Here is a 16747-nt window from a genome sequence, read left to right on the forward strand (position 1 = left end):
TTGAAGGCTCCATTTACATTGCCATGAAAGCACCAAAATACCTTTTAATGGGTGGGTGTTAGTCTGGAGGAGTGGGCATTCCTAGGCAGGCTTCTTTTGTATGCAGTCTACCCTATGTAACATCTGCACGTGATGCTAAGTCTCCATGATTGAAAGAAATTAAATCCAATGAAAGAAAGGGGGTGGGCCAGGAAAGGGTTAGATGTTTCTGGATGTCCTTCAGCACAGAAGTGAGGTGGGTTCTGTCGGACTTGCTGCAGCTTCTAATGCACATTGTCAGAAGCTCACAGTGTGCAGTGAAATTGAAGTAAGGGCTCGTTTACACTTGCTTCAAAATGTGGCATTGTACACGCTTTTGTTAAAGCTCTCTGAATGTCAGTCAAAGCACCCATCACTAAATAAAATGGTTACCTTACAATCCTATTCACACTGTTGTGTTTGCTTTGCTTCAAAAATTATACCCTATGTCACTTTCTTGGTGCTTCAAAGCATCTCCAAAGCCTCCATAAAAGTCTATGACAATGCTCACTTACAACTCCTGCGGCTTCTGAGCAGCTTTTATTCAGCGTTAGCCTAGCTTTGTTTTGGAGGTATTGCAGGTATGAGATATCCCAGGATGCACTGGGAAACCAACAAGTGAACTGGAAAGATATCATCAGCGTGTCAGAAACCATGAAATCAGGCTGAGACAAAAGTACAGTAAAATCACACTTGTTTAATAATAAAAGTAAAAAGAACAAACGTAGTCAAAACATAGCCAAAGTTCAGTAACCGGAACGGATAGTCAGCCAAGCCAGAAGTCAGGGATCAATGTAGTGGAACAGCAAGCAGGATCTGGAGCCAGAAGGTACTTCAGCAAATCAAGTCTTGAACAGGATCGCAGGAGATAGTTTCTGTGATGTTGACCAAGGCGAAGGCAGAGAACCTCTGGACTGGACGGCTTAAGTAGGCAGGACTGATGAGCAGGATATCAGAGATATCAGCTCAGAGAAGGAAGGGCTGAGCCCAGCCCTGACACAGCAGTCACTTTAGGTTCATGTGTATATATTCTGGAAGTGTCTGGTGCAGATGTCACATCTGGTGTACAGCTTGGAGCAGCAGAAAAGTGATTGGGGTCCAGACTGGAGCAGAACAACTAGCAGATGGCACACATGATGTACAATATGGTAGCAATATAGCAGGAGATGAGTGAAGACCGGAGAGAGAGGGATTAGAAAACCAGAGGATCAGCATAGCTGGGGGTTACTACTGAGGTGGGGATCAGAAAAGCTGGGGGTACTACTGCGTGGGCCATAAACAGAGCTGGAGGTACTACCAAGCTGGGGATATGCTGAATGAGGGTTCTAATAAGCTGGGGATCTGCTGAACAGAGGTACTACTGAGCTGGGGTTTTGCTGGGCCCCTTTTCAAATAAATAGAAAAACACAAAAGACATTTGCCAAGCTTCATTAAAGCTTTAAACAAAGCATCATCGATGCATCAAAAACACATTAAAAAAACATGTTGAAGCGGTAGGCACTTTAGCCTCTTCCTGCCCACGCTACAGCCAATAGACAGCTACATCGCGGGCTCTCCAGGAGGACATCCCCACACGTGCGCGCATCAGGCATTCTCTGTGACCGCTGTGTCCTCCGTAAACAGCTGATCACAGATCGGGATAAAGGGCCAATCACAGAGGCCCTTTACCATGTGATTAGCTGCGTCCAATCGCAGCTGTCACAATGTAAAGAGCGGTTTGCCGGTTATTGGCTCTTGTCAGCTCTCCTTTCCTCAGACAGAGACAATGTACAGTCTTTACACTGATATGTAGGGCACTGATTATCAGTGCGCTTCATCAGTTAGGGTTGTCTCCTAATCCCTTTAAAACCAAGCACATATTAAATTACACAGATTCAGTGGCTGATTAAGGTGGTAATTAAATTTACTTAGTGCCTTACCTGCATTAAATTAGCCCCAGAACCTGTGTAATTAAAATGTGTTCGGTTTTAAAGGGATGAGGTGCCCATCAGTGCAGCTTATCAGTGCCCATTAGTGCTGCCTCCTCATGCCCATCAGTGAACCCTCATCAGTGCCCATCAGTACAACCTCATCAGTGCCCATCAGTGCCCATCAGCGCAGTGTCATCAGTGCCCATCAGTGCAGCTTATCAGTGCCGCCTCCTCATGCCCATCACTGCACCATCATCAGTGCCCATCAGTGCAGCCTCATCAGTGCCCATCAGTGCAGCCTCATCAGTGCCCATCAGAGAAGTCTCATCAGCGCAGATCTGTTAACCTCCCCGGCGGTATGATTATTTCAGATTTTTGCGCCTCAAAGCGGTACTATTATTTTGCATAGAAATTTGGCCTTTTATATTGTAGGTCTGTAATTCTTAGCAATAACACACTTAGATCTGTCCACCAAGAGTCTAGTAGATATCCCGGGTATGATAAAGTTTGAAACACAAAATCATGAATTATAATATAATATATAAATAATTATAAAAAATAATAATATAATAATAATACAATACATTTCCCCACAATTCACTATCTCTCAATTCTGCAAGTGATTCTAATTTACTATCGCTGTTTTCTAGCTGGTCTAAAACCACTTTTGACGTAAAGGGACACTTTTTAGTTGCTATGGACAATCTCCAGTTTCCAGGCAGAAAGAACAGTATATATAATATAAAACTGTATGCAGGGCATTGGAAAAAGCACTGGGGACAAAAGGGAGGTGAAATTATTTCATACAGTAATGTAATCTGTAAGATTACACTGTACTGTACGTGATATGAATTTTCACTTTTTTGAATTTGCCGCCAGGCTCCGTCCCCCGTGCGTTGCAAAGCTCGCACGGAACGGGGCCCGCCGCACAGGACATTGGGGCGGAGGACAGAGCCCGCAGACACATCGGGAGGACATCGCAGAATCATGGGGACAAGGTAAGTATACCGCACCAGGATCCTGAGATGTAATCCCGAGTGTGGCTCGGGGTTACCGCTAATGGTGCTGAAATTTAACCCCGAGCCACACTCGGGAAAACCGCCAGGGAGGTTAAGAAGAAAAATTACTTATTTGCAAAATTTTATAAAGAAATCAAGAAAAATTTTATTTTCCTAAATTTTGGTTCTTTTTTTGTTTATTTAGCAAAACATTAAACCCAGCGGTGATTAAATACCAACAAAAGCAAGCTCTATCTGTCTCAAAAAATATATAAAATATTTAATTTGGGTACAGTGTTGCATGATTGAGTAATTGTCATTTAAAATGTGACAGTGCTAAAAAAAAAAAAAATGTCCTGGGCAGGAAGGGGGTGAAATTAGCCACTTCGGTATTGCAGTGGTTAGTGTGTGTTTTAGTTGAAGAAAGTTTAAAGGAGCCCCAAGTAATTTTAGTACAGGAGAGGAGTCTGTACAACTGTGCAAGACTGAAGAGAAGGCTGGAGTTGAGATCTAAAGCGGACCTTCAGTAATTTTTTCAACTTTTCATCTATTAAATCTTCTGCCCTTGTTGTTGTTTTAACTTTGGATAGTAAGACATTTATTTTCTGCTAGTAAATGCCTTATACAGCCCACTTCCTGTTCCTTGTCTGGTCATTAGCCTAGGCTTATGACATCATGCACAGCTCTCTCTCTCACTCTCGAGGGAGGATGAGTCATAAGAGGGCCAATGAGAGCTGCAGAGCTGGAGGTTTGCCTCTGTGTAAATCCAGGAAGTGAACAGGCAGCAGCATCAACTGCCCACAGTTAAAATGGTTGCAGCCAGACTCAGTGGAGGAAGATTTCTGCAGCATATTTGGCAAATACAGAATCACAGTATATATAAAATAATATGCAAAGTGGTTGGTGGGAAGCTTCAGAATGGCAAAGATGTTTTTCTTACAAATTATGTGAGCAGACTGTAGTTCCTCTTTAAGTAATGCAAACGTGGAACAGCAAGATAATAAACATGTGACATCACATCCAAAATAACTTGCAGGTATTTTTTATAATAATTGAAATGTGAACTTACCTGTACTTAAAAAAGGTAAAGAGCTGAGCAGTTATGTACACTGATCTTTAAAGCTCCCTAAGTCATAAACAAAAAGGTTTTACTTACATTAAATTGTTTTCTACTTCCTGGTTTCTTGATGCACTGGTGATGAAGCCAGGGCCTCACAGGTGCACCCTGGGAAGGCTACATCACCCTTGCCTTCAAGGAAGATCTTGTTTCTAAACTGCCTGATTTTGCAAGATCTTTTTTATTGCAAAGCTTTTTTTTTTTTCTCAACAATAGTATAACATAATGCATGATGTTTCCGCCTCATCTTATGCATGTGCCATAAGACACGAGGCTCATCTGTTGGACAAAAAAAAAGTCTCTCCACCCCACAACTCTCTGCCCGGTAATTCTAATGTGTTATGATGTATGCGTGAGATGAGGCGCACATGCCCTTAGTGGGTTCACAAAGAAGAAGGAAGGAAATGTGAACGAGGTTTTCTGACCGATGAGGAGGGGAAGGAAAGAGAGTGTTGAGAAAGGGGAAACAAAGCAAAAAAGAGTAAGGTTAATATTACTATCTTTATAAATAAATAAATATAAATATAATAAATAATAAATTTAAATAAATAAAAAAATCTAAATATAATAAATAATAAATATAAATATAAGTAAATAAATAGTAAGCTATAGTATTATTTTAAAATAAATTATGCAAAGTTTCTCTATGGTTGCTTACTCCTGACTGTTCTAATTCTAATCTTAATCCCACCTACTTTTTTTTTCTCTCTTGACCTATACCCTTCTTGGAGTTGCTGCCTAATGTTAAAGACCAAAGTACTATAGACCATAACTCCTAATGGTACTGGGGGGCTGCTGTTCACTGCGCTCCAGTACCTAATAATTGGTGCTTAGCACCTCTCTTATAAATATGCAAGCGTATTGGTCCCTTTGTCTACTAGCGTCGGTCTTTATAACACGTCCTATTTTTATTTATTTTTTTGTGGGGTGCTATTGTATTATATACAATGCGCTCCTCTATTCTATGCTTAGGTGGTTCTCATAAGTGTTGTTAATTGTATATATATATATATTTTTTTTTTGTAATATACTTTATATACTTAGTTTTGTATTGTGGTTGGTGGTAAGTACCATATATGTATGGACATTTTGTATGTAAAGACGTTTTTCAATAAACTTAGAATGAAATTAAAAAAAGAAAAAAATTATATAAAAAATTATGTTATATATATTATAAAAATACTATATAATATAAATAAAGTATATTAAAATATATTAAAATAATACTTTTAAGAAGTAGTACACTTTAATATGGTTAATAATAATAATAATAATAATATAGGGTTTAAGTAAAAAAAAAAAAAAATTTATATATATATATATATATATATATATATATATATATATATATATATATATATATAATTTTTTTTTTACTTAAACCCTATATTATTATTATTATTAACCATATTAAAGTGTACTACTTCTTAAAAGTATTATTTTAATATATATTCAAGTTAGAGCTGCACGATTAATTGTTAAAAAAATTGTGATCTCGATTCAACCCCCCTCACGATCTTAATCCAGAATAATCCATGATTCATGTAAACAGTGCAGTTCTTTTGGATATCAAGGGAAATGAACTTCAGTCTGCAAATGAGGTCAGTTTAGCCTAGGTTCACACTGACAGCGGGAATGAAATTGTCTGAGTTCAGCAGAACTCAGACAATTTCATTCCTGCATGTCAGCCCCGACTTTGGGGGCGATTTCAGAGACATCTGAGCGCAAAAGTAGTACAGATATGCCAAATCGCTGCAATGTGAACCAGGGCTAAACCACTTAAAGTGATTGTAAAGTCACGTTTTTTTTTTTAAATAAAATTAATAAACATGTTATACTTAACTCCTCTTTTGCAGTGTATTTGCACAGAGCAGCCCGGATCCTCCTCTTCTCAGGTCCCTCTTCGGCTCTCCTGGCCCCTGCCTCCTGTTGGGTGCCCCCACAGCAAGCAGCTTGCTATGGGGGCACCCGAATCGAGTCACAGCTCCCTGTGTCCAAGCAGACAGGGAGCTGCGGCCCGGCCTCTCCCCCTTTCTATTCTCATTGGCTGACTGACTTTGATTGACAGTAGCGGGAGCCAATGTCGCCACGCTGCTGTCTAAGCCAATGAGGAGGGGAGTGCCTGACAGCCGAGATATTCCTATAACATTGCTGGTGCTAGAGGGACCTCAGGTAAGTATTAGGGGGGCGGCTGCACACAGAAGGCTTTTTTTCTTAAAGCATAGAATGCATAAAGATGAAAAACCTTCTGCCTTCACAACCCCTTTAACCATCTCAATACAGGGCACTTTCACCCCCTTCCTGCCCAGGCCATTTTTCAGCTGTCGCACTTTGAATGACAATTGCGCGGTCATGTAACACTGTACCCAAATTAATTTTTTTTATCTTTTTCTTCACACAAATAGAGCTTTCCTTTTGTGTCATTTAATCACTGCTTGAATTTTTATTTTTTACTAAAAAAAAAAAAAGACTGAAAATTTTGAAAAAAAATAAAAGTATTTTTTAAATAAGTAATTTTTCTCCTTTACTGATGAGGCTGCACTGATGGGTACTGATAGGCTGCACTGATGAGGTGGCACTAATATGCTGCACTGATGAGCACTGATAGGTGGCACTGATAGGCAGCAGTAGTGGGCACTGATGTGCAGCACTGGTGGGCAGTGATAGGCAGCACTGATGGGTGGTGCTGATGCGCAGCACTGATGGGCAATGATGAGAAACACTGACTGGCATAATTTATGGGCACTGATTGGTGGCACTTATGGGCACTGATTGCTGGCACTGCTGGGGAATTCCTGTAATCAGGGCACTGATTTCCGCTGTGTGGGTGCGTGCACACCGCTCGCGGCACACGCGTGACCCTGCCGCGAGCTCTGTGAGTAGGATCGCAGTAGGACCGTAGGACTCAATATCCGCGGGGATACCCGCGATCGTCTCACGGAGCTGAAGAATGGGGAGATGCTAATGTAAACAAGCATTTCCCTGTTCTGCCTAATGACACTGTCACTGATCTCTGCTCCCTGTGATCGGGAGCAGAGATCAGTGATGTGTCACACACAGCCCCTCCCCCCCCACAGTTAGAATCACTCCCTAGGACACACTTAACACCTCCCTAGCCCCCTAGTGGTTAACCCCTTCTTTGCCAGTGTCATTTTTACAGTAATCAGTGCAATTTTATAGCACTGATCGCTGTAAAAATGTCAATGGTCCCAAAAATGTGTCAAAATTGTCCGATGTGTCCGCCATAATGTCACAGTCATGCAGATCGCCGCCATTACTAGTAAAAAAAAAAAAAAAAAATTATAAAAATGCCATAAATCTATCCCCTATTTTGTAGATGCTATAACTTTTGCGCAAACTAATCAATAAAGGCTTATTGCGATTTTTTTTTTACCAAAAATATGTAGAAGAATACATATCAGCCTAAACTGAGGAAAAAATAGTTTTTTTATATATTTTTGGTGGATATTTATTATAGCAAAAAGTAAAAAATATTGCGTTTTTTCAAAATTGTCACTCTATTTTTGTTTATAGCGCAAAAAATTAAAACCGCAGAGGTGATCAAATACCACCAAAAGAAAGCTCTATTTGTGGGAAAAATAGGATATCAATTTTGTTTGGGAGCAACATCGCATGACAGCGCAATTGTCAGTTAAAGCGACGCAGTGCCGAATCGCAAAATGTGCTCTGGTCTTTATGGTCCGGGGCTACAGTGGTTAAGCATGTACAGCATGTTAAAAAAAAAGCCAGCCGTCTGACTGAGATGCATTAACAACATTTGTCACTGGTTAATTAGTAACAACAGTTTGCTATCCTCCAGCCAACCAAACAGAAGCTGTCATTTTTCAAGTGCAGATTAGTACATAAAAGAAAAACCCTGATTGGTGGCCACGTGCAATATAGATGTCTTTTTATTTTTCCCTTTCTATAAATCAGCCCTGTGGTGATAAAATTATAATAACAAGTGAATTAGATAAGTATTCGGCGCACCTGTCATTACTTAAACACCGGCGATGAATGATTAACATGGCCGCTATCTCGCCTCCCTCGGATTCCCATTATTGCAAGTGTTTGGCCTCTCGTTAATATTTATTGATATTTTAGAATGCATCAGATTAATTTCCGAGGTACTTCCAAACATGAAGTATTGCCAGGCAGCTTTCAGAGCGCATTCACGTGTCTCCGGCAGCTGAGAATGAATCTTTTATGACGGAGGGATTGCGGCGGACGGCCGAGGCTTTCCACAAGGGATAATCAAGCCTTGTTACCTCTGTATTATTTTTCTTGGTTGTACACATGCCCTCCATCCTGGAGACACACCGGCTTTATTACAGCGATGACAGGTGTAATGTTCGCCCGCCTGTGATTTATTACTCTCTACTCTGACGCCAGCAAAACTTCTGTATCAAGGAAGGAATTTTTATTTATTTCACCACTTTATCACCAAATTCTAATGTATACCTTACTAACTGAGTCTGACGGGGAGGGGCTCCGAAGGAACTGAAATACAGAACTTCTAAAAAACGCTCTTTCACACCGGCGCCACAACACACTGCATAAACTTCAATCAAAGAAAGGGAGGACCCCCTCTATGCCAACATCCAATATATAGAAAAAGGTTTGAACGAGTTGAAACAACTCTATTAAAGTAAAAAAGGAGGAGAAATTGCTGCGCTAAACCACTCAAACTAAAGCTGCTGACACTAAAACCAACAAAGTCCAAGCGAATGTAATATACAAAAGTGTAGCGCTAAGGAAGACACCGTATAGGTGTGCGAAAATAAATAGTGATGAAGTGCTGTAAACACAAATCATTAGACAAAACAATGATACATGATAATTATGAAAAGCATTTTGGTTTCTTAATTACTCTATGGGGTGTCCAGTAATATCCTGAGGAAGCAATTTTGCGAAACGCGTTGACAAGAGTGCATGGAGAAGCTTATAGACCCTATTTATTCATACATTTTGTACAGTATATGTGTCCATATGGACTTTATCTATATCCATATCTCCATACTTATCAAATTGGGTATTTGTTGATCCGGAACCTTATATAGACATATCCAAGGGCTTCCTCCTATTGAGGGGGGCTCACTGGGTATATTGCCACTCCCACAGATTGCCAAATGGGGTATAGGAGTCTGCTAGCCACCAAGGAGTATAGCCACGGATGTCCCCGCTGGTTCTAGCGGATCCTGTCAGTCAGTAGAGTGCTTTCTATGTTAAATGTCTTTTTAATTAGTATATTTTGTAATAAAGATATATATTTTTAGATAAACACTGTCTCATGTTGTACCCACAAAATCCACTTGTTCTTTAATAGAGTTAAGGAAGACACCGTATAGGTGTGTGACAATAAATAGTGATGAAATGCTGTAAACACAAATCAGTAGACAAAACAATGATGCATAATAATTATGACATATAAAAGTCCAATCACTGAGTGAAGAAGTGTGAGAAAACTTCATAGGGCATATGTCCGATGAGAAGACTGAGTGTTAATTCCTTAATAACAAGTGATGAAATGGTGCAAACAAAGAAGTAGCTGTAAAGCACATTCAAAACGGGATAGGCATGCGTCTAATGGAAAATTGCAGATAAATACTTCTTACCAGGCAAGGTGGACCCACCTGTCGTACGACAGTGGGTCAATCAGGCTTGTATTGGCCAACGGCCAGATGGTCATCGAAGGAACCAGCTTTGATGTAGATAAAACCTTTAGAGGAATCGCTCTGAATCCAGACGTTCGATCAGTCAACAATGGCGACAAAATGGTACACTATCGCATTGGAACCTTATCTATAAAAGCCTTCTATAGATAAGGTTCCAATGCGATAATGTATTATTTTGTCGCCGGTTCTGGTGTGTAGATTTGAGATCCAACGAATATCCACTTGGAGGATCCCTTTGAGCTTTGGATATCTGGTTGTGCCACTCCGGGCTTCACTCCTGCTAACTGATGGAACATCTGGATTCAGAGCGACTCCTCTAAAGGTTTTATCTACATCAAAGTTGGTTCCTTCGATGACCATCTGGCCCTTGGCCAATACAAGCCTGATTGACCCACTGTCGTAAGACCGGTGGGTCCACCTTGTCTGGTAAGAAGTATTTATCTACAATTTTCCATCAGACGAATGCCTATCCCGTTTTAAATGTGCTTTACAGCTACTTCTTTGTTTGCACCATTGCATCACTTGTTATTGAGGAACTAACACTCAGTCTTCTCATCGGACATGTGCCCTATGAAGTTTTCTCACATTTCTTCACTCAGTGATTGGACTTTTATATGTCATAAGTATTATGTATCATTGTTTTGTCTATTGATTTGTGTTTACAGCACTTTATCACTATTTATTGTCACACACCTATACGATGTCTTCCTTAACTCTATTAAAGAACAAGTGGATTTTGTGGGCACAACAGGAGACGGTGTTTATCTAAAAATATAAATCTTTATTACAAAATATACTAATTAAAAAGACATTTAACATACAAAGCACTCTACTGACTGACAGGATCAACAAATACCCAATACGATAAGCTTGGAGATATGGATATAGATAAAGTCCATATGGACACATATAATGTATAAAGTGTATGAATAAATAGGATCCATAAGCTTCTCCATGCACTCTTGTCAACGCGTTTCGCAAAATTGCTTCCACAGGACATTACTGGGTAGGTGCTGATGATTTTCAGGATCAGATATCAGGGACACCCCATGGAGTAATTAAGAAACCAAAATAATTTCTATCCACCAATGCGGATGAAAAAAGAAATCAGAAATCCTGACACTTGAATTAGAGCGACGAAGGTTCCACCTCTGATCTAGCCAAGATCATTGGTAATTTGTTAAAGATTGTTATACTTGCCCTCAATCATTGATAGAGAGCCCCCCGACAGAGTGATTAAATGTATCCACTCAGGTATATTTCCAGTCCTCAGCTTGATGTACTGAACCGGAACCTTATATAGGCGTATCCAAGGGCTTCCTCCTATTGAGGGGGGCTCACAGGGTATATAGCCACTCCCACAGATTCCCAAATGGGGTAAAGGAGTCTGCTAGCCACCAAGGAGTATAGCCACGGGTGTCCCCGCTGGTTCTAGCAGATCCTGTCAGTCAGTAGAGTGCTTTGTATGTTAAATGTCTTTTTAATCAGTATATTTTGTAATAAAGATTTATATTTTTAGATAAACACTGTCTCATGTTGTACCCACAAAATCCACTTGTTCTTTGATAGAGTTGTTTCAACTCATTCAATCCTTTTTCTAGTCTAAAAATGTAAAACCATATATTCATTTCCACATTGCATTCCAATTATATCTCCTATTACTCAGAACGATCTTGAAGTCTGTAAACTTACTTTGTGAAGATCCCCCCACACATTTCCTTCCTTGAACTCGGTGACACGTGGTGGAGTAGGCACTGCTGTGTCAAACATTAAACAGAGCCTGCCTTCTGAACTACAGAGGTGCTGGGAGCAGGAGTTTCCAGGAGGCGGAGTCAGGACAGGAGTCACTGCTTTTAAGCAGCAAGGTACCATGGGATATGTAGTTCTTACACATTGAGGAGAAGCTGCAAAGTATACAGGGAATCCAGGATGCTGTGGAAAGAGATGGCCAGAGATGGCCAGCAGATAGACAGACCTTACAACATGAAAAGAGGGAAGGGAAGAAAGCGCTAAACCGGCATAGTTTAGCACAATTTAACCACTTGCTTACTGGGCGCTTAAACCCCCATCCTGCCCAGACCAATTTTCATCTTTCAGCGCTGTTGCTCTTTAAATGACAATTGCGCGGTCATACAACACTATACCCAAATGAATTTTTTTTATCTTTTTTTCCACACAAATAGAGTTTTCTTTTGGTAGTATTTAATCACTGCTGGCTTTTTTAATTTATTTGCTAAAAAAACAAAAAATGACAGAACATTTTGAAATAAAACAAACAAAACAGTTTTATAGTTTTTTATAAAATTTTGCAAACAGGTCATTTTTCTCCTTCATTGATGTGCCCTGATGAGGCTGCACTGATGGGTACTAATAGGCTGCACTGATGGGCACTGATAAGGTGGCACTGATGCACACTGATAGCTTGCACTGCTGGGCACTGATAGGTGGCACTGAGAGGTGGCACTGACGGGCACTGATGGATGGCACTGATGAGTGGCACTGAAGGGCATTGATAGGTGGCACTGAAGGGCACTGATAGGTGGCACTGATGGGCACTGCTAGGTGACACTCATATGCAGCACTTAAAGGTGACACTGATTGGAAGCCCTGATGGGCATTGATAGGTGGCACAGGTGGGCATTGATAAGTGGCACAGGTGGGCACTGGTAGGTGGCACTGGTGGGCACTAATTGGCGGCATTGCTATGCACTAGCATGTGGCACTGGCAGGTGGCGCTGGTGAGCACAGATATTGGGGTGATGTCTCACCCTCTTCTTTGGGACCGCTGTCCCTCTGACACAAGCCGGCTTTTTTTTTTTCTGCTCATGCTGCCAACACGAGCAGAAAAAAGCTGATTACCGATCTTTTGTTTACATCACGTGATCAGCTGTCATTGGCTGACAGTTGATCACGCAGTAAGGAGTCGGGATGAGCCCCTTACTCTGATCTGTGATCAGCTGAGTCTCATTGACTCGGTGATCACAAAGCGCGCCGTGCACGCCCCACAGGGGGCACGCAGGCGGCTCATGCACGGAAGGCAGTCATTAGAGCTGTCTCCTACCACCTCTTCTGGGGTCCCCCGTCAGCACTCTTTGTGCTTATTCTTCTGTGTGTGCCCCCATAGCAAGCTAACTGCTGTGAGGGGCATTCGTGCGAGCACACTCCTGAGCCGGGCTGTGTGTGTCCATAGACACACACAGCATGGCTCAGCCCCACCTCCCCACTCCCTTTCTCACAGGTTTGATTGACAGCAGCAGAAGCCAATAGCGTCTGCTACTGCACCTGTGTCCTCTGAGAAGAGGAAAAGGGAAGAGCATTACTGACAGGCTGAGCACTGGATCAAGAGAGGTCTCAGGTAAGTGTTTAAAGGGGGGCAATACAACTACTTGGACATTTTTTGCAGGAAATCCTGCAAAACACATATTTTTCTTCTATTCTTCCTGGATGCTTGCGGGGTGTGTTTAGTCAACTGAAGGGCGGATTTTTCTATCATTCTATAGTTTCGGACTTGGTACCATCCATCCCTTGCCCATACAATCCCAGGGGCACTCTTTCCATTTTTTTTTCCCTTTATCTGAAAAATATTTTTTTTTGCAGCACTGGCCTCCATTTAAAAATCCGCCCTCATCTTGTACTAATCCGCCCCTCACCAACATGAACACGCCTCGCCAGCGCGAGCCCCAACCTGACAGAAACATTTCTTCTGTCGGCTACCGTCTCTCCGACACAACAGCTGATCGTAAAATCATCTGTTGTGCTGTTCCGTACGGCGCATGCGGCGTACATCCCGGGCACTTCTTGATAGCGGGCACTATCTGACAGAACACCAGAACTAAAGAGACAGTATCGGAAAATGCGGCTGCCTGACTGCTTACTCCGCAGCCAATGGCTGCAGTTCTCCCAGGAATTTGGCATCCAACTGAAAGATAATCCCACTGGCACCACTACAAGTTAGCAGGGGTGTCGAAATAGTGTTATCACAAACACATTTTTACCCTGGGGTGTGCCTGGGCACACCCGGCACACCCTGTGCGCACGCCAATGCAGCAGACATTAAATTTCAGTTCTCTTCGCTCTTCAGCTCCCATTTATGTCCTTCAAGCGACTTTCATAGGCTGTCCTCTCATCTCCGTAAAGAACGCTCATTACCTCGTTTGACTGTTTTTTTTCAAATGTAAAATGTCATTATGCATTCTTTATTTTGCATATTATATTTGTTTTCTTAAATTAAAGATTACTGGTAGTTGGCACAACAGGGAGAGGAGGGAGAGGTATGTGAGATGCTGTCACTGCTAATTACAGACAAAGTGGTCTAGTAATGATCTCAGATCTCCATCAATACAGCTAGCAGGTCTACTAGTACAAGGCGATGATAGTGAGGAGGACACTTCTGCCATCTAGTGGATGAATATTATATAACAAAATAAAATTATTTCGCATATATATCCAGCGGAAATGCAAGACACAACAATAATACACAGCAAAAAGATCCTGGGAGAGTCCAAAGGAAAAAAAGATAGGATATTAAAAAAATATATCAATCCTGTTGATGCAATATTGACACTGAGTGGATCGTCTCTCTATGTTGTTGGTCTGTTATTTTATGTTCTCTAAAAATTTAATAAAATATATATAACAAAAAAAAAAAAAAAATACTGAACTCATTAAACATAACTAACACTTTTAGTGTCTTTGTAATAAAAGAAGCAGTCTGTCTTCTGTTAGCACAACTGGACAATCTTTATATCTTCATTGCTCCATTCACACTACATTATGATCTGCAGGATTTATGGCAGATCTAAAAACTTACATGCCGCAGTCCTGCATGGGTAATGCTACACTGTATATTTTTAAATACAACTCTCTCTCTAACGGGCCCTGTAATCTGGGTAAAGGGCCATGGGACAGATGGAAAGAGCTCCAGGACCGATAGATAGAGCCCCCGGGGGGGGGGGGGGCTTCATGATTTCTTTCCACCGGGGCCCTGAAGGTTCTAGTTACACCTTTGACCATAGCATATGTGATTTTTCATGTCTTTACTTGTGAACTGCCATACGGGGGTTTCTTCGGGGCAAGATTGCGAGGGAAGGGCCCTGAGATCGATGGAAAGAGCCCCGGCGGTCAGGAGGGTCCTTCATGGTTTCCTCCACCGGGGCCCCGAAGGTTCTAGTTACACCTCTGACCTTAAAATATGTGGACGATCACTCATGTTTTTATTCGTAAACTGCCATACGGGGGTTTCTTCGGGGCAAGATTGCAAGGGAAGGGCCCTGAGATCGATGCAAAGAGCCCCGGCGGTCAGGAGGGCCCTTCATGGTTTCCTCCACCGGGGCTCTGAAGGTTCTAGTTACACCTCTGACCTTAAAATATGTAGACGATTTCTTATGTTTTTACTTGTAAACTGCCATTACGGGGGCTTCTTTGGGGCAAGATTGCGAGCTTTTGACCAGACTTTTATTATGAGATTACTTAACAAATTGCAGTTTTGGGCTTGTGTACCTTTTCAATCTTCAGGCATTTAGACTGAATGCTCAGATGTGAAGAGGGACAATGATAAACCATCAGATTTCAGATGTTCAAATGATTTGGAGCTTGGAGACCGAGAAGGCTCAGGTGTGAATGGGGGAATACGGGCAAAGGCTCTATACTAGGCTTACATGGGACATCCCAGATGACAATGCAGCTCATAAATTTCACACTTTATAGCTGGTAAAATCTATACATTATTACATTGCAAATCGACTAATTCATATGACGAGATAAAAGATGACAAAATGAAAACGTTTCTTCGCTGTAATCGAAGTCGCTTGTCATAATATGTGTCATCAAAGAGATTTTTGTTTGGTGAGCCATCTAATAACATTGCATATCATTCTTTTTCTCCTAGGTGGAGGAAGCTCTTGAAGCTGTGAAATGTGCCACCAATGAACAAGATTTGGCTCACCGCTTCAAAGAGTTTGGCAAAGAAATGGTCAAACTCAACTATGTGGCTGCAAGGAGGCAACAGGTAAACTGCCAAATATCTGTAACACTGCTAGGTTTGAAGAGAACCAGTCATGAGTTGGCTTATGGAAGAATATTATATTTGTCATGGGTAGTGGAGCTGTATAGAGTATATAATGTACATCACAGTATTCAGAGTGGAGCAGTATGAAGTATATAATGTACAGTGCCTTGAAAAAGTATTCATATCCCTTAAAATGTTCCACATTTTGTCATGTTCCAACCAAGAATGCAAATGTATTTTATTGGGATATTATGTGATAGACCAACACAAAGTGGCACATAATTGTGAAGTAGAAGGAAAATGATAAATATTTTTCAACATTTTTTGCAACTAAATATGTGAAAAGTGTGGCGTGCATTTGTATTCAGCCCCCCTGAGTCAATACTTTTAGAACCACCTTTCACTGCAATTACAGCTGCAAGTCTTTTTGGGGATGTCTCTACCAGCTTTGCACATCTAGAGAGTGACATTTTTGCCCATTCTTCTTTGCAAAATAGCTCAAGCTCTGTCAGATTGGATGGAGAGCGTCTGTGAACAGCAATTTTCAAGCCTTGCCACAGATTCTCAATTGGATTTAGGTCTGGACTTTGACTGGGTCATTCTAACACATGGATATGCTTTGATCTAAACCATTCCATTGTAGCTCTGGCTGTATGTTTAGGGTTGTTGTCCTGCTGGAAGGTGAACCTCCCCCATAGGTGTTGCCTGTTGCATTAGGGTGTGCACCCCAAAGCTCAAACACACATGCGCGTGTATGTATGTGTATATGTATATTGCACACACACACACACACACACTCTTATGGCAGAGCCAATGCAGTGAAAGAGAGGTGTGGTAGCACTTTATTAATGGTAGAACTGGTCAGAGGGAGATATATCCCATCTCCCCACCGATACACAGAGTGATAATGCTAATGCGCTTGGGGTGATTAGGGTGTGCCCAGGCACACCTGGCACACTCCCTGCGCACGCCTATGACCTCCGCCCCAGTCTCAAGTCTTTAGAGACTCTAATAGGTTTTCT

General features: G+C 41.5%; 1 protein-coding gene across 1 annotated transcript in view; it reads left to right on the forward strand.

The window, feature by feature from the left end:
* The window catches only part of LOC141128036 (catenin alpha-2-like), a 603878-nt gene that overhangs the window by 525127 nt on the left and 62004 nt on the right, over positions 1-16747 (forward strand). The window contains exon 5 of the mRNA XM_073615080.1: positions 15606-15725. Within this exon, the coding sequence (XP_073471181.1) occupies positions 15606-15725 (120 nt within the window). The remainder of the gene's footprint in view (positions 1-15605; positions 15726-16747) is intronic.

Source organism: Aquarana catesbeiana, linkage group LG01 (genome assembly GCF_042186555.1).
Source record: "Aquarana catesbeiana isolate 2022-GZ linkage group LG01, ASM4218655v1, whole genome shotgun sequence".
NCBI lineage: Eukaryota > Metazoa > Chordata > Amphibia > Anura > Ranidae > Aquarana > Aquarana catesbeiana.